At 35.1% G+C, this 19,441-nt stretch overlaps 1 protein-coding gene across 1 annotated transcript in view; it reads right to left on the reverse strand.

Annotated features, from left to right (window-relative positions):
• Nucleotides 1-19,441, reverse strand: part of LOC134368535 (structural maintenance of chromosomes protein 1B-like) — a 74,560-nt gene that overhangs the window by 19,492 nt on the left and 35,627 nt on the right. Inside the window, exons 12-18 of the mRNA XM_063084971.1 lie at nucleotides 17,700-17,846; nucleotides 8,850-8,987; nucleotides 8,479-8,595; nucleotides 6,754-6,860; nucleotides 3,653-3,794; nucleotides 2,618-2,763; nucleotides 1,051-1,204 (exon numbers count right to left, since the gene is read on the reverse strand). Coding sequence (XP_062941041.1) covers nucleotides 1,051-1,204; nucleotides 2,618-2,763; nucleotides 3,653-3,794; nucleotides 6,754-6,860; nucleotides 8,479-8,595; nucleotides 8,850-8,987; nucleotides 17,700-17,846 — 951 coding nt within the window. The remainder of the gene's footprint in view (nucleotides 1-1,050; nucleotides 1,205-2,617; nucleotides 2,764-3,652; nucleotides 3,795-6,753; nucleotides 6,861-8,478; nucleotides 8,596-8,849; nucleotides 8,988-17,699; nucleotides 17,847-19,441) is intronic.

Raw genomic sequence — 19,441 nt, forward strand, 5'->3', positions numbered from 1 at the left:
CTCCTTTCCTTATCTCCTGTCTAGAAAGTGATATCTATTAAAACAGAGAAAAAAGACAAAGAGTTTTCAGTATAGTATCACACCAGAATTATGCTATGAAAAGTGGGTAATATTAGCAAGAGAAAAGCTTCTTTTATAGATGTTTCATTCTGAATAACCCAAAGGACCCAAGGCCTTTTATGGAGCTGATAACTGGATGGAACTGAGTCCATTTCTGAGTGTCTGGAGGCACAGTAGGAAGGAGAAGAGGACATGGAAGGGAGACCAGAGAGAAGAGATTGACTAACACACTCAGTAAGAACTCACGGATGACTTGAGAGGCAAAATAAATAACTACTTTTCCTATACTCGGGATTAGCTAATAGTAAGACATTCTTTCTGAACTGAACAGTCATCTTTCCCTAACATGAGGGAGAGAAGTAAGGGCACATACTTCCAACCATCCTAAAGTATCCTGTAAAATAAGAATGTGGTGAAAATTTAAGAAAAAAGGCCAATAGGGAAATGTTGACCATTAGTAGGCCTTTGTTTTATCTTGTGATTTCTTGGGTGTCCATTCTCGCCTCTCCCTGCACTCTCACCACGTGGGGATACTCAGTGGGACCTGTTTCTTCCCAGAACCACCTTGATACAGTTGTTGGTGAAGGTGCAGAGCAAGATCCCTCCACACATTACCTACAATGTTAGGAGAGTGCAGGGAACTGCTCCTGCTGGCAGGTGACTTGCCTACTGCCTACCGTTCACTGTGCAAAAATGTTCTTAACTCCAATAGCTTTAATTCTGTTTTCTTTTGTGTATATAGTATGTAGGTGAGAAACAGGGATCCATCCTGTAGAGCTAAGGAGACATGATTAACAAAAGAGAAAAGAGAAATGCACAAAATGCCTAATCCTCTAGAATGACAACCATTTTGCCCATTTTCCTTCCTGGAAGAAGATGTCTTTCTCACCCCTAAAGGAGTTATAGAACAAAAGAAAGAATAAGCAGTCAAAGGGCATTGCGTTAATTTCCATACAACTGCACATATTTTAAAATCATTTGATAGAATACCTCCACTTCAATGATGTCATCCAACGACCCCAATAAAAGAATTATTTCAATGTCTTGAACTCTGCAATTAAGCAGCATGTCATGTTTCTCTAATCGTTTCTTTTCCAGAGAAGTCTGCATGATTACAACTTCTTTTTGCAACTTTCCCACTTCCCTATAAATACACAGATATGAAAGTGATTTTACTCATTGTGTAAAGTAGCACCAAGGAAGAAAAATGTATGTTATAAACTTCCATGACAAAATATTTTTTCCTATTAGTGCGATAAGCTCTAGAGTTTCTCATTGATGTTACTCATTTACAAATTAACACTCCAGCAAAAGGCAATAAATGTAAATAGTTAATCCAAGGGAACATTTTTCAATCATAAACATTACTGCTTTAATCAGGGTTAACAAATATACAGTGCTTTCCTAGCTATTTTTAAATCTGTATATTTTTCAAGCTGCATTACTCCCTTAAATAGAAGCTCTACATTTTAGAATCTCAAACCAAGACAAAAAGTCTCTTAGTAAGAAAAATGTCTTGCCAACTTAGTTATTACACACATAATTATCATAAGTTTCTTTACCACCGCCACCACTAATGTAAGGCCTTCTATCTGAAAATAAGGGCTTGGGTTTTACCAGCTGAAACATTGTGGGATTTTATAGGGACCTAGAAAGAGGACTGGGTAGAGGAGACCGAGGGAGGGAGGGAGGAAGAAGGAAGGAAGGACTATGGTTTTCAAGAGTAGGAAAACGAACAAATATTGTTTAAACTAAATACAAGAATAAAAAAAATCAAGACTAAACAGACATTAATTCTACTAAAGAATCTTAGACAGAGAACTTTCTGAAACAATGAAGATCTTTGGACAGTGAGGAAAATTGTGAAATGCCGTGAAGCTGAGCAAAACCAGAGTTCATTTCATCTGATCACCCACAGTCCTGTCCGTCCTACAGGAAAGCAGATGTCATTCTGGTACAACATGCCAGCCCGTTCAAAGTGTCATCACAATCATGGCTAATGTATGTTCATCGTGTTCCATGCACTATTCTAAGTGCCATATGAATATTAACTCTTTTAATCCTCACAGCATTCTATAAGGTAGGCACTATTATTATCTCATTTTACTGATGATGAAAGTAAGGCATAGTATGTAAGCTGCAGAGCTGAGACATGACCCCAGGCAGTGTGGCTCTATATTCTACTCTCTGACCCTGTGTGCTGTGTTGCACAGACTACAGGGAATCTCTGTACAGCAGGAAGATACCAGTATCAAGAGGGATTGAAGGTAAGGGACTCTATACACGTTCATGTTTTCATCCATCAGAAAGAATTATTTACTCTAAACAACTAACCACCTCTCTTGGTTTTCCCCCAAATTAGAATGTTTGGGCTGGCTGGTTAGCTCAGTTGGTTAGAGCATGGTGTTATAACACCAAAGGCTTTGGTTCCATTCCAGCCAGATGCAAAACAAACAAACAAACAAAAAAACAACCCAGAACATTTGAAATTTCCAATTGATGGTATACATGTTTAGAAGTCTGGCTAGGTCTTTGCAAATGATGAATTCTTAATTACCTATCAACAGCCAAAAACTTCTTCCGTTCCTCTTCAAGTTGAGTTTGAACTTTGTCAATGTTGGAATTCTGAGTGACAAGTTCGTCTTTAAGTTGCTGCCGCTTTGCCATGAGTTCATCCACGATTTGCAGACAGTTTTCTTCAGTCTGAATGGAGAGGAATTGCATTGTAGATTTACCATCTTTTATGTGAATAAGGTCAACAGATTACCTTATTACCAATAAAACCAAACCATTCATTCCACGATAAGTCTCCTTGTTCTGTGTGCTGCTCGAACCTCTATCATACATTGTGACACACTCTCATTCTATGCTTTTGGAAACTGGTAATCACCACCTGCCTCCGGCCTTCATTTGGATTCATTCCTCAGCTCACTGCTATTTGACTTATGTTTCCACTGTCCAGTGAAAGTGGTCTTGCTCCTATGACATCTAATACGAAATTAAAGAGACATTTTCCTGACTGTACCTTTTGGACAGCCTTCATCACATCCTCCCTCCTGAAACTCTGGGGCTTCTATGATACCACCTCTTCTGGCTCTCCTCTTAACCTAACTGCTCACCTTCCACAATCCCGTCATTATTCCACTGCTCTTCACTACCTACCTCCCTGCCTGGGAGTCTCAACCATTCTCATATGGTTTCAATTTACTCCCATAACCAGCAACTCCCAAATCTGTATCTCCAGCCTAGACTTCTCCCCTTATCTACGTACTCTTTAATTACCTGATGGAAATTGCCATCTAGATGTTACAAAGGGAATTCAAGCTCCAAGATTCCAGAATTTTCACTCCTTAACCTGATTCTACCATCACCAATCATCCAGGTTAGAATTTAGCAGTCACTGGTAGCATCCCCTTTGCCCTTTCTCCCACTTCGACATCCAATAATTCATGAAGCTCTGCTGATTTTACGTTTTCACAAATCTGCCCCCGGCTCCTTCTATCACTATTAGGACACTTCAGGAGCTCAACATGTTTATTCAAGGAAGGATGTTATAATTTCAATAGAGAGGCACTTCAGCCACCATTATTACCTTGTTCAGGTTTTCAATGTCTTCTCTACATTTCTGGATAGTTTCTTTTAATGTGTTGGTGTTTTTCAGTTTCTCCTTAAGCTGATTGCGACTAAATTCCAGTTGAATATTAAGCCGAGTTTTTTGATTTTCGAAGTCTAATCTAGTATAATAAAGTCAAGCATTATAAGTGTTAAGCTGAGTACATTGATTTTTTAACTGTTTCTTATGGAATTTTCAAAACAATAAAAAACTGGGAGGAATACTATAATGAACCCCCTTGTAGCTCTCACTCAACTGTAATAATTATCAATTTTTGCTCAATCTTGTTTCATCTTTAACCACACTCACCGCCCCTTCCCACCTGGCCTCATGTAATTTCAATTCTGTAAATATTTTCATATGTACCTCTGAAAGTGAAATGAATTTTAATTCATAACCATAAACTATTACAGATATAAAAGAAAATAATCACCCAGAGTCACAGAAAAAAAAATCACAAGGAGTATTAGAGATTATTTTGAACAGAATGAAAATAAAAATACAACATACCGAAATTTGTGGGAAATGGCTTAAACAGTTCATACAGGGAAATACATAGCTTGAAATGCTTATATTAGAAGCGAAATATAAAATACATAATGTAAACCTTCATCTTAAAAAGTCAGAAAAGGAGTAAAGGAAAACAAAATAAGTAGAAGGAAGGAAACATTCAACAGCAGAAATCAATAACATAGAAACAGACAAACCATAGAGAAATCAATAAGACCAGGACCTGTTCTTATAAAGGATCAATAAAACTGATACACTTCTAGCTAGATATTAGGAAGACAGGACAAATCACCAATATCAGAAATGAAAGCACATCAGTATAGACCTTGAAGACTTTAAAAAGGATAGAAAATATTGTGCATAACTTCATTAATAAATCTGACAAGTCATAAAGTACACAAATGCCTTGAAAAACACAAACTACCAAAGCAAACCAGTGGGGAAAAAAAATAACTAGAATTATACTATGTCTTATGAAGGGAACTGAAAATTAGTAATTAAAAAGCTTTCTGGTATTGCCTGTACTATATTGTTTATTTCTTTAAATCACTCACTTTTAAAATTCAAGAAATCTTATTTTTAATAGGATATTCTCATTTATTATTATTAATGGAATATTTAGTTTTAAAAGAAAACATTTATTGTATATCATTTGACATAAATTGGAAATGCTAGTAAAATTAAAAACTGTAAAAAGCAAACAAAACCACAAGCCTTCCCACAAAAAAGGTGAATGGCTTTGGTTGCCTCATTTGCAAATTTTACTAAACATTTAGGGAAGAAACAATACCAATTCTATACAAACTCCTCCAGAAAAAAGAAGAGGAGAGAAAAATTCCCAGCTCATTTTATGGGTCTGGCATTACAATGATACCAAAACATGACAAAGACATTACAAGAAAACTACAGATGAGTGCACTCATAAACATAGACGTAAAAATCCAGAACAAAATTTTAACAAGTCAAACGCAAAAAACATGTGAAAAAGATCATGACCAATTTGGTTCATCCCAGGTATGGAAGGTGGATTAATATTCCAAAATTAATCAATATAATGTACTATCATATGTATTTACTATTAATAAACTAAAAAAAAAAACCCAACCCAACCATACAATCATCTCAATAGGTACCAGAAAAAGAGTATTTGACAAAATTCACTCATTTATGATAAAAAATATCTATAAAGTAAGAATGGAAGATAGCTTCCTTAATCTGATAAAGGGCATTCTGAAGTTCATATACCTAATCATGAAAGACTGAATGCTTTTCCACTATGACTGGGAATGAGGCAGGATGTCTGTTCACACCACTTTTATTCAACATTGTACTAGAGTCCTAGCAAGTACAATTAGGCAAGAAAAAGAAATAAGAGATATACTAACTGCAAAGGCAGAAATAAAACTTTTTTTTCACTGACAATATGACTATGTAGAAAATCCTAAGTATCTATAAATGAGCTACCAGAAATAATAAATAAATTTAGCAAGATTTCAGAATACAAGTTCAAATAGCAAAAGACAATTTTATTTCAATGTACTACCAACAAACAATTTTAAGTTGAAAATTTAAAACAATTCCATTCACAGTAGCATAAAGATATGAAATACTTTGGAATAAATAAATGTTAACAAAACATGCACAATTGTTTAATGAAAACTAAAGACCATTTTTTTTCCCGGTGGCTATTATCAAAAAGACCCTAAAGACCATTAATGAGAGAAATTAAGAGAGACCTAAATAAAGACGGATACCATCCCCTTGAATTGGTATGTTTAAGATGTCAATTCTTTCCAAGTTGATCTATAGGTTCAACACAATCTCAATGAAAACCTTAGCAGGTTTTTTACAGCAACTGAAAAGTTTATCCTAAAATGTACATCGAAATGCAAAGGATCTAGAATAGGTACAGGCTTGACCTTTCTTGTCCAATATCCTCAGTGCCTAGAATTGTGCCTGGCAGATGTTTATGTGTACCTTTTTGAATATTGGCATCAATACTAAGTTTATTTCAGAAAAAATGCATTTCCTCCTCTTCTACACACTGAAAAAGTTCAAATATTGAACATGTGTTTAAACATTAAACACTGACATTACTCATGCCTTTAAATTTTGCTGGGATGATTCATCTGTGAAACCATATGTGCTTGGTGCATGTGGGGATGGGGTGGGAAGGAAGCATTTTTACTTTCTTTTCCTATGGTAACTGGCATCCTTAGATTTTTCTATCTTGTTTTGGGTAACTTCTGGTAATACATTATTGAAAATTATCAATTTTATCTGCATATATGGATATTTACAGACAACCAAGCAAATTACTCTTAAATTATTCTTTTAATAACTGGTACATGTGTAATTATGAGCCCATTCTCTGATTTTGTATATCTGTGCTCTCTTTTAAAAATTATGGAATGAAAGAACTAGACCTCTGTATAATATGATTTTTTACTAGCTATTTCTGGAGGAACTAAAATAAAAACCACCTCAGGCATAATTCCTCTAAATTTTGAAATAATAGTTATTACTTTTACCTGCATGGAAGTTGCTTACCAACGGCTTAATAAAAATACCTTTTTTGATCAATTACTTGTTGCTGTTTAAAATGTTTGTTCTCAAATTCACGAATATGTTCCACACCGATTTCTTCACAGAAGCGGTGAAAAATATCATCTTCTACCTTTTAAATGATTTTAAAACAGGTTTAATAATTTTAGGAAACATATAGACAAATGCTTAAATATAAATTTTCCCCCTTACATTTTTGTGGATTAGGTCAAAAACTAATTCTACCAAACATTACTGTACTCTGAGGAGCCAGTGCTTTCTCTTCCTTTAATTCCATAAACTATGTCCATCTATTTTCAAATTTCTTATTCAGAAAACCAATAAAGAAAGCTTGCAATTGGCCTTATTTAGTGTTTTGGCTTTATGAAGTGTTTAATATCAAATTGGAAAGATTTAGTCACTTACTTTAGTCACACCAAAATATAACATTCTATGTAAACAGAGAAAACATTCTTTCATATGAGTAATGTTATAGCATCTTAGACAGTATAAAAACAAGAGGAATAGAGCATAGAATTAAGAACCAAAAAGATTTGGAACGGGCCGGCCCGTGGCTCACTAGGGAGCGTGTGGTGCTGATGACACCAAGGCCATGGGTTCGTATCCCATATACGGATGGCCAGTTGGCTCACCTGGGAGAGAGTGGTGCTGACAACACCAAGTGAAGGGATAAGATCCCCTTACCAGTCATCTTTTTGGGGAAGAAAAAAAAAACAGATTTGGAAAAACTAGAATGAGCTAAATCCAACAAAATAAAATTTAACTCAAATATTTTTAAAGCCCTACATGTAAGTATAATTGCAGGATGAGAGAGACCTGTCTTAACAGAAGGACATATTAAAAACTTTTAGATTTTAGTTGAATGTACATTAAATATAAATGTGATAAGCTTGATGCAGTTGATCGATCCAATTAGCACAAGTAGATAATCCAAATCGTGGAAAGTTATATGCACAGCGTTATATGCATGATACTCTGTACTGATCAGAAAATATTTTGACATTATGCTCTGTTCTGGGCATTGGCAAACAACAGAGCATCCAGAGGATGTATACCAAAACTGGCCTTAAGTCCACGGTAATGAGAAATTGATAAAAGAAATTAGGGATATTTAACCTGGAGAAGAGATAATTAATGAGCAACATGAGTCTGGTTTCAAATCACGTGATAAAAAGCAGAACTAAAAGCAATGGGTGCAAGTTACAGAGTGACGATATGACAAATAATTCTTGGAGGATCAGAGATACTCAACAGTGGAATAAGCTAAATTAGAAATTTCCTGACACTTTATAAGCACAGGCTAGGTAACCAAATTTGTCTTGCCCCAAGAGCCAAGCACCACTCCTGGCATTTAGTAGATGTTAGAAAAAAATAACTATTGAGTAAATGAGGAACCTTAAAAGATAATGTAAATGACAGTTCTCTACCCCCTGGTGTCAAGGACAGTGGGATAAAGGAAGAGACTTTAATTTTGACAATGGGCAAGGAGAGGTTGGGTAGAAGGCAGTGTGCACTGGTCATTGTATCTTGAGATGAGCAATAGCGGTTCTCAAAAGATACAAGGAAATTAATTTGGCAAACCAATAAAACTTAGCTTACATGTTGTCTCTGATAGGGCATTGTTAACTAGCATCCTTTGCTTTAGCCCATATACAAGGAGTCCTAAATCTGGTGTCTGGTCTAGAACTATATTCTATATGTCATTCAATAATAAATATAACATTTATGACCTTATCGATCTTTTCTTGAAATTCTTTAATTCTTTGTTGTCTTTCTTTGATTCCTTCGCTCAACTTAGTACATTGAGACTCAATATTTTGTAGTTTACTTTGTAGCTGATATTGTTCCTAATAACAAAGGAGAAAACATTTTTAAACATGTATGAAAGGTGCCTTTTAGAATAAAAGAGGTATCCATGAGTTAAGAGGAATTCAAGTATAGTTGGATAACAAGATTAAGTGCCATAAAAATAATTAAAGGACAATAATATAACCTCAATCATAAGGTAAAGTATCTAAAAAGTACATGGTGCTATCTACAGAAGCCCTGAAAGTCTGCTGTCGTTCTAATTTCCATTACATTTTGTGTAAGTCTGCAGTACCTGGTAAGAGGCAGCAAGGTGCTTCTTTTTAATCATCTCTAGTTCACGCTGTGAATATTTGAGTCGTGTTTGAGTTCCTTGTATGAGAGTCTGTATTTGTTTCAAATCTGTTTCCTTGCGGAGTGTCTTCCTTAAATCCTAAGAAAGAAGAGATATAAAAGAACATTTTACAGTAGAAAAGCACTTTCACTTTTCAAAGTAATAATTCACTGATTTTTTACATACAACCCCCCTCCTTCTGATAAGAGACCTGGCATTTAAGTACATCAGCCATCTGGAGTAACCAAGATGCCATACGAACTTTTCGAAAAACCAATACACATTCTAACAGGGAAGAGCTAGGTATGAAAAATGAAGAACATGGAGTGGACGTGTTCCCCTCGACACTGAGAAATGGCATCGGCAGGATGGCGTGACTCACTGCCTCACTTTTCATGCATCCTTGTCTTTTTACCTGCCTCCCCCATTCCCTCCTCCCTTCCCTCACCTTATTGCTAACACAAATTAACTCCCACGTATATGTTCTGTATTTTTACTCAAAGTCCTTAGAACATATAAGTATACGAAGTGTATATATATTCTCCTATCTGTGTTGGTTTTTCAGGCTTGTTTGCAAATTTAGAATCATATAGATAGTGCTTTTCTGCATTTTGCTTTTCTCACTCAATTACTCACAAAAGTCAACTGATAAAGCTCTAAATTGATTCTTTCAATGGTTGCATATTGTTCCAGAGTGTGACTGTACCAAAATTATTCAACTACTCTCTTACTAATGGGTATTTACTTTGTTTCCAGATTTTTGCCACCACAAACAATACTACAACATACCTGCATGTATACCCTCAAGTTCTGATGTTTTTATTTCCATTCAATAAATTCCCTGGGTGAAATTCATGGGTCAAAAGTTTTGTAAGGTATACCTGTTTCCCAATGTTTATCGCAGCACTCTTTACAATAGCCAAGAGTTGGAACCAGCAAAAATGTCCATCATCAGATGAGTGGATATGGAAAATGTGGTACATCTACACAATGCAATACTACTCAGCTATAAAAACGAATGAAATACTGCCATTTGCAACAACAAGGATGGACCTTGAGAGAATTATATTAAGTGAAACAAGTCAGGCACAGAAAGAGAAATACCACATGTTCTCACTTATTGGTGGGAGCTAAAAATTAACATATAAATTCACACACACACACACACACACAAACCGGGGGGGGGGGGAAGAAGATATAACAACCACAATTATTTGAAGTTGATACGACAAGCAAACAGAAAGGACATTGTTGGGGGAGGGGGGAGGGAGAAGGGAGGGAGGTTTTGGTGATGGGGAGCAATAATCAGCCACAATGTATATCGACAAAATAAAATTTAAAAAAAAAAAAAAAAAAAAGATGACCGGTAAGGGGATCTTAGCCCTTGGCTTGGTGTTATCAGCACCACGCTCAGCCGGTGAGCTAACTGGCCATCCCTATATAGGATCCGAACCCGTGGCCTTGGTGTTATCAGCACCACACTCTCCCGAGTGAGCCACGGGCCAGCCCTAGTATTCACGTTTTTATTTTAATAGCTGATACTGAATTGCTTTCCCCAAAGCTGTAACAATTCACATTTCTATAAATAATGTGAATACTCTTTTCCTTACATCTCCACCAGCAATAAGAATTTTATACATATATTTACTTTTCCATGTCTTATTGATAGGCATAAAGTAATCTTAATTTGCATTCCCCTGAGTACTATGTTCTATATCAAACATTTCTTCATGTTTTCTGGCCATATAGATGTCTTCTTCATTGAATTATCTAACCCTATCCCTTGCCCAGGTGTTTCTATCACAATGTCTTTTTCATGTCAATTTGCAAAGAGTTCTTTAATAGGATACAGCCTATCGTCTTCATTTAAAACTTATGTACATTTTAAAACAACCAGGCAAATTGTACACAATTTGATCGCATTGAAATTCAAAACTTCTAGGGGCCGGCCCGTGGCTCACTCGGGAAAGTGCGGTGCTGATAACACCAAGGCCATGGGTTCAGATCCTATATAGGGATGGCCGGTTAGCTCACTGGACAACACGGACAACACCAAGCCAAGGGTTAAGATCCCCTTACCAGTCATCTTTTTAAAAATAACAATAAAAATTATTTTACATTCATTTTTTAATCCATCTAGAATTTATGTGTGTCATAATATGGGGCACAAAATTACTTTGTGAGTACAGAAATAATTACTTTGTGGGCACAAAAATAATCTATCCTTTTACCTCTGAACTGAAATGTCATCTTTGTTATATACAAAACTGTCAGATATACTGGGCTCTATTTCTGGAATTCCTAGTTTTACTAATCTGTCCATTTCTATGCCAATACGACATCAACTAGATTAAAATGGTTTCTCAGAGCATTCTGTGTGCTGGCAGGGGAAGTCCTACCTCAATCTCTTTTATTATATATATATTTCTTACTAGTCTCAAGAAAATTCATGTGTAAGAACTGAAGATCATTTTATCAATTAAAAAATCCTTGGTACTATTTTAATTAAAATTGCATTCATGTTATATATTGAAGGTCTTCTAACCTATGAATATAGCATGTCTTTCAGTTGTTTTATGTCTTTCAATAAGATACAGCTTTCTTTTTAAATTAAAAAAATTTTTTTCATTGTACATGTTTATGGGATAGTTTTTTGTTTCAATACATGCATATATTGTACAATGACCTAATCAGAATAGTTAGCATATCCACCACCTAAACATTTATTATATCTTTGTGGTTATAACATTCAAGATCCTCTTTTCTGGCTATCATGAGATATACCATACAACATTATTAGCTATTGCCACCCTAGGGCACCAGAACTTATTCTTCCTATCTAACTGTAACTTTGTACCGGTCTGCCAACCTTTCCCCAGTCCCCTGTCCCCTCCTTTTGGTAACCACTATTCTACTCTCTATTTCTCTTATTTTGTCTCTTTAGTTTTCTTAATTGACCCATGATAATTGCTTATATTTATGGAGTTACTGTTCCTTCATATTTACATTTGTTCCTATTGTGAGCAGAATATTTTTTCCCTTTTTAGATGCAAAAATATAAACTATGCCTTTATATTCATAAGGGAAGTCAGTTGTTAGTTTTGTTTTTTGTACTATCTTTATATTTAATATTAAAGTTATACTATCTTTGTAAAATGAACTGGGAAGTTTCCATATTTTCCATCAGTTAGAATGGTTTACATAACATTAGAATTATATCACATAGACCTCAGCCAGCTCTCAACCCAGAGTCTTCTTTTTTTTTTTAATTTGCGGTAAAATACACATAAAATTTAATATCTTTACCATTTTTATTTGTACAGTTTACTGTTTAAATATTGAATGTCCTGCAATAATCTCCAGAAAGCTTCATTTTGTAAAACTGTAACTCTAAGTCCGTTAAACTACTCATTCCCCATTCCCTCAGCCCACTGTACTCACATGTATATACCACATTTTTATCCATTCGTCCACTGATGGACACTTCTTGGCTTGCTCCTACCTTTTAGCTATTGTGAATAGTGCTGCTATGAACATGCGTGTACAAATATCCCTGAGACCCTGCTTCCAATTCTTTTGGGTAGACACCGCAAAGTAGAATTGCTGGATCATTCTATTTTTGAGGAACCACCATACTATTTTCCACAGCAGCTGCACCATTTTATATTCCTTAAGTCTATTTTTCAGTGGTAGATCATCCAACTATTAGTGGCTTTAAATATATTGTTTTTTTCTTTCCCCCACATGAAAGCAGTGTAGGGTGATGCAACTGCCCAACAATAGCACCAACTCTCAGTTTCTTAGTACAACGGCTTTTATCTCATGCTTGCTTTTCTCTTGGTGCAAGATTGCTGCTGCAGCTCCAGGGCTCTTAAGTGTGTTCTAGGCAAGTAGAAGAAAATGCAAAAAGTAACACTAACACTTCCATATATATCTCACTGGCTAAAACTGTCACATGGCCTCCCCTTGCCACAAGGAAACTTGGGAAATCAACTGGTCTTGCTTTTCATGATTCTACAGTAGAGGCAGGCAAGGAAGGAAGAAATTGTGGATGGGGATTGAGCCAGCCAATTTCACTAATGCCTGCTACTGCATCAAATATCCCACATTTTTTCTGTCCAATCTTGGTAATTAATATTTTCTGAAAATAATTTCTTCCAGATTTTCAGTTTTTTGAACTATATAGTTTTTTGCATCTAAGATTCTTTAAAGTTTTTTTAATTTTCTCATTCCTGATCACATATGTTTGCTTCTAGCTTTTCTTTCCTTCATTAGGGTTTCAGAGTTTATCTATTTTATTAGTTGTTCAAAGGAAACAACTTTTAGATTCATTTGTCCCTTTTCTGAGTTGTAATTAATTTCAACTTTGAAAAATAAAAAAAGTCTTGTTATTTTGTGGTTGTTCTAATTTCTCAAGGTGAGTAATAAGTTCTCTTGTATTTCATCTTTCTTCTTTAATAATTAAGACATTTTACTCTTGATGTAGCTTTCACTGTGTCTCAAAAATAATGGTAAGGGACGGCCCGTGGCTCACTCTGGAGAGAGTGGTGCTGATACACCAAGGCCACGGGTTCGGATGCCATATAGGGATGGCCGGTTAGCTCACTGGCTGAGCGTGGTGCTGACAACACCAAGCCAATGGTTAAGATGCCCTTACCGGTCATCTTTAAAAAAAATAAATAAAAATAAGAAAATAAAAAATAATAATGGTAGGAAGTATATTCATCATTTTCCAGACATTTTATAATTTGTTGCTTGATTACTTCTTGATCCGAAAACTACAAGTACACTTAATTTCTACGTTGTCAAAGACTTTTTTGGTCACTATTTCATTAAATTATGATCAAGGTGACCTATAAAAATGTCTACTGTTGAGGTTTCCATTGTGATCAGCATATGATCAGTTTCTCTAAGTGTTTCATGGGTATTGTTAATTATGCTTCACATTTATTGAGCACTTATCATTGTTCTCTGCAGGTTCTATCTATTAACCTACTTAATCCCCTTAACAAGGTTATGAAATAGGTGTATTATTATTCCCATTCTATTGATGAGGACACTAAAGCATAAAAGCCTGCGAGTAACTTCAAGTCATACCACTAAAATGTTTCATTATAAGTTTCATCTTTATTAAGAAGTATTCTCACTTGAAATATTTAGGTGCTGTGTGCTGCAAACTGGTTTATAATGGAGAGTTTTGTTTCTTATCACATAACATCTTTTTGTTCAATTCATTTAATAAATATTTATTGAAAGCGTACTATACGACACAAGGATTTTTAACTTTAAAGTTCACGTTGTCTGATATTCACTCCTTTGTTTTGTTTGTTTGCATTTATCAGGTGCTCATCCCATCATTTTCAACATTCAGTTCTAAGATGAATTCTTGTAAATGATATTTAGCTTTTTAACCTATGACAGTTTTGGTCTTTTAATGGGAGACTTAAATCCACTCATTTACCCAAATGACTGATATGCAAAAATTTTATACCTCCCCTCTTTTTGTTCTTTTCATTCATTTTTGTTGGTTTGCTATTTGTTCTTGTGTTTAACACTTTGGTTTCAACTCTGTCCCTCCCACCCCTCAAGATTCGATCTTTAGAATATTCTCATTTCCTTTCCTCACAGATGAAACTTTGGAACACATTTATATCTCTCTCCATTTCCAATACCTTGGTTTTGCTGCTAGTTTAACACTATTAATTTATTATAATTAGGTCTATTCTAATTCTTGTGGTGCTTAGAGTACTTTCTCTAGTATCTTTGTAACATGGAGTATATGGATGACATTTTCTCTGAATTTGCTTATCTGCAGATTCCAACAAGGTATATTGTATCCTGGGTTATAGTCCTTTTACTTGTAGCTATTATTCCATAGTAGTATCCAGTTCTATAGCTTGATTTTTTTTAACCTATAATTTTTTTTCTTGCAAAGTGTGGGGGAGGGTAGTTTGGCACTGATTCTATAACCTACTAATTCTATAAACTAGGCATTCATGAATTACACCAAGATCTGCATCATTGTAGCCTTCTCTCACCAAACCTACATGGGACTGGGACTAAGTGTGTCCTTTCAATGGTATATTAAGGTTGCTTCTCAGATTAGAGAATTTTTTAAAAAATTTGTTTCCCCTTGTCTGTGTTTCTTTTGTGGGGGTCAAAACTATACTGAATCTCCTTAAGACTCCTTTACTTTTTCCTGTTGTTCAAGTTGTTGTCTGGCTCCTGGAACACTTCAGATGCTTTTACGTATTTCTTTGCCCAATGAGGATCAGGTTTGGGTATTAAAGCACCCTAAAGAACAGCAGCCCCACAAACTACTTGTTCAGCAAATAATTAGCTTCGTGGGATTCGAGAAGACCAGGCATACTCATATGGGACTAATGTTCAATTTACTCTTAGGAACCCCATGTCCTCATTCTTCCCCAGGTGCTCTTTACAGATGAAGAGGAAGAAGCTCTGCATCAGTTTTTCCGAGCAGCCTCCCCCAGAACCCAAGATATCATTCCCACCCAGCTCTCACTTGGTTCAGGTGAGACACACAGGTTGGAAGTTAATATGGACATGGATAGAATGCAAGTCATTTCAAATTGCCAGCTTCTCACAACTTTCTCTGGGCCTAGGCCTAAATTTATAAAATTTCTAAAAGCTGTATATTTCTATACCTTAGACTAAAACATAAAATCTGGTCTTATGCTTACAGAAAAAGATTAAAACATGCTAAGTAACCTTGCCAAAAATCAAGTTATTGATTCAATCCTTGAGTTTTTGATTCAATCCTTCAATCAATCAAAAACTGGTAATTTGTACACAGAAAAGAAGAAAGCTAAATAGGAAAAATAAATTATCTGGAAGCATTCTATCAATTTACTATCTAAAGTTGACATTTCAAGTATGTGGGGGGAATTACACTACTCAACAAATGATACTTCTATAAAATGACAAGTCAATTGGTAAAAATAAGGTTGGATCCCCAGTCATCAAAATAAATTCCAAAGGAATAAAAAAAATGCAAAAGCACTAGAAACATTATTGAATTTCTTTTGTGAGCTTAAGAATTACATCTTTCTAAGCATGATATATTACAAAATTCAGAAATTATAACTGATTATTAAATTTGGTTACATAAAGATTAAAAACACATGTATGACAAGAGAGAATAAAGTCAAGCATCAAACAGATAACTAGGAATAAACTGTTGATACACAAACGACAAGAGTATCAAAAACACTAGGCTAAGTAAAGAAAGCATGGACAAAATCTACTTACTGTATGATTCCATTTAAATGAAAGCTTAGAAGAAGAAAAACTATGACAGAAAGATTTCGTTTACAGGGCCTAGAGGGCCTAGAGGAGGGGACTGACTGCAAAGGAGCAGAAAGGAATGTGGGGGGGATGTTGGTGATAGAAATGTTCTATGACATGGTTGTGGTTGTGGTTACATAATGACATACATTTGTCAAAATATATTCAATTACACATTTAAAATTGGTGACTGTTATTGTATGCTAATTATACCCCAATAAAGCCAATTAAAAAGTCAAACAGAAAATATTTGCAACAGAAGAGTATATGACTAAGAGGAGATTTACTTATACAAATAACATAAAATAGGTAATAAAAAAAAACTAATAGAAAAATGTGTACAGAAAATAAACACACAGTTCTTCACAGAAGAAAAAATTACAAAGAACCAACAAATATACGAGATGTTCAACATGTTATAATTTAAGAAATGAATATCAAACTAGATTACAGTTTTCTATCAATCAAATTGACAAAGATTAAAATATTTACTAATACCCAGTGCTGCAATCTAGGGCCATGCACGCCCTACTACAAGTTTTCTTTTGATGAGAATTTAGCAATATCTATCAACATTTTACTTATTTATATTTTTGGTGGCTAACTTGTACAAGGATAGAACCCTTGACCTTGCTGTTATAATGCTACACTCTAACCACCTGAGCTCATCGGCCAACTGTCTATCAACATTTTAAGTACACGTATTCTTAGACCCAGAAATTCCACTTATAGAAATTCATCTCAGAGATATAGTTATACAAATAAAAACATAATACCAACATGCACTTATAGAATGCTTCATAAGCCAGGAATTGTGTTAAGTATTTTATCTGAATTATTTGATTTATTCCTTATAATAACACTAAATGGTAGGTACTTTTATTATCCCCATTTTACGGATGGGGAAACTAAGGTACAAAGAGGTTAGGTAACTTGCCCAGGGTCACGCCACTACTACGTGGCAGTCAAGATTCAAACCCAGGCAGCTTGGCTATAGAATTTACTCTTAGGTACTATGTTATTCTCCATCTGTAAAGAATGTTTAATGTTGCACCATTTGTAACAGCAAAATACAAATCAATAGGAGACTGGTTAAATATAACCCCATAATAAAATATCAGGCAGAATTCATTAAAAAATAAAGTAACTTTCTATATGTGAAAATAAAAACATGTCATTTTATGGTATTAAATTAAAAAGCTTGCTGTGAACACTACTTTAGCAAAAATCCATTTTAAAACAAAGAAAATTAGAAAAATAATACATATACTTGCATATACAGAGAACACTTCAGGAGGCTAAGCATCAAACTCTGTTTAGAAAATACCACTGAGATATAAGGATGGGTAAGGGAAAGATTTTTATTGCATTCTGCATTATTTGAATATTTTAAAATTATAGGCATGGTACTGTTACTACCAAAAAAGAACCCCAAGACCCAACCTGGTTTAAAAACACACTAGCTTATTCTACTAGTATTTTATAACTTTTATGACATGGATTTACCTTCAGTTCTTGGATTAGCTGGCTTCTTCTTTCTCTTAGATTCGTTAACTCTTTCTCGTCCCAGCATCTAGCCTTGTATTTTAAATCACTTGACCCTCCAGAGATCACCCCAGATTTTAAAAATAATGTTCCATCAAGAGCCACTGTCTGAAAATTAAAAATATTTCACCTTGAAAAAATGTACATAAAGAAGATAAAAAGAAGGACATAATGTAGCAATTTGTACAGCTGAAAATTTGAAGATGAGAAAAACCACTTACTATACTTTACTAATAAAATATGTAGTTCATGAAGTGACACCAACCAAGAAACAAACCACAAATCCAAAACCCTTTTCACTAAGGCCCAAAGTAATTCTAGGCAACAAATTAACAGCAATTATAAAGGTTCAAACTAAGTTGAACATCAGTTCCGAACACATTCAACACTGGGGAGCAAAAACTAAGAATATTTATATTTAGAATCAAATAGTTTGCATTACATAGTCCTGTATCTTGAGGATTCTTGTCATATATGTTAATAGCATATTTTGAAAATAGCCTTAATAATATTAGGATACCAAAAACATCACTCTCTCCAAAATGGATGTGAAAATGGAACCAAGAAAAAAATTTAAATGGGGACAAGGTATATAATACAGCCTGAAATTTATAGTCGTTAGTAAGCATGTGCGTTATGGAGTAAGTGAAAGGCTCCACTGCTTTCCTGCTTCTAAATTGTTCTCAACAAAGCGTATTTAACCTCTACACTGTGTGTACTAGTAATGTGTATGTCAATGTCTCTAATATGACAACCTTCAAAGTCCTTGTGTGTGTGGTCCAAGATGATTCGTAGAGTTACAGCCATAGTGTCTGTGTTTCAAGAAAGAAGACAGGAAGGGAGAGTCAGGGTAAAAGCGTCCTATAAGGAAGCTTTCCTGGCAGGCCCAGCAATGACTACCATTTACATCCAGTGGCTACACCTAGATTGCTATACAATGAAATCAAGATCCGTGAGTAAGGGAGAAGTAGAGAGAAATATTAAGTAGGCAGTTGTTTCTGACACAGACAGGAGGTAGCCAGGGAAAGGGCAGTGGTGGCATGCTGGCTGGAGAGGTATGAATGCATAAAATGGATTGTGCATGAGTGTGCACGTGTCACAAGGATGGGATGGGGAAAGAAGGAATATAAAAGGGTTTGGAATTCCTGGATGAGTTAAGGAACAACTTACAGACGAGGCTAGTAGACAGGCCAGATCTTTGTAAGCCATCTAAGAATGTGTGTGGAATTCCATTGAGGACTAGAGGAGCTTATAGAGAGAGCTGAGGAGGACTGGCTGTGAACACTCTGACACCGAACAGAAAGAGAGAAATGTCAGAAAGGAGCCTTAGATAGACCATTCTGGCAATTATTTGGAAAATGCATTGGTCCAGCAAGGCCAGAGATGATGGTATAAATTCAGCCAATAGTACTGAGGGTAAAGAAAAGGAAAAAAGATTTTAGAAATATTTAGGATACATTATAAGAAGAGCCTGGGGATTGTTTGGAAGTAGAGGTTAGGAAAGACTCCCTGGGGAAGGAGAGTCTTTGTTTGGCTAGAACAGTATTATCAAGAATTGAGTTGAAGAATACAGAAGAGAGATCAAGATTTAGAAAAGAGAACAGGAATTTCATTTTAGACATGCTGATTATATAGCACTTGTGGGCTAGTATTTTACTTACTTATAATGTCCGCCTTGGCTATTTTGTTAAAGAATTTAATTC

The sequence above is a fragment of the Cynocephalus volans genome, chromosome X (genome assembly GCF_027409185.1).
Source record: "Cynocephalus volans isolate mCynVol1 chromosome X, mCynVol1.pri, whole genome shotgun sequence".
Classification (NCBI taxonomy): Eukaryota; Metazoa; Chordata; class Mammalia; order Dermoptera; family Cynocephalidae; genus Cynocephalus; species Cynocephalus volans.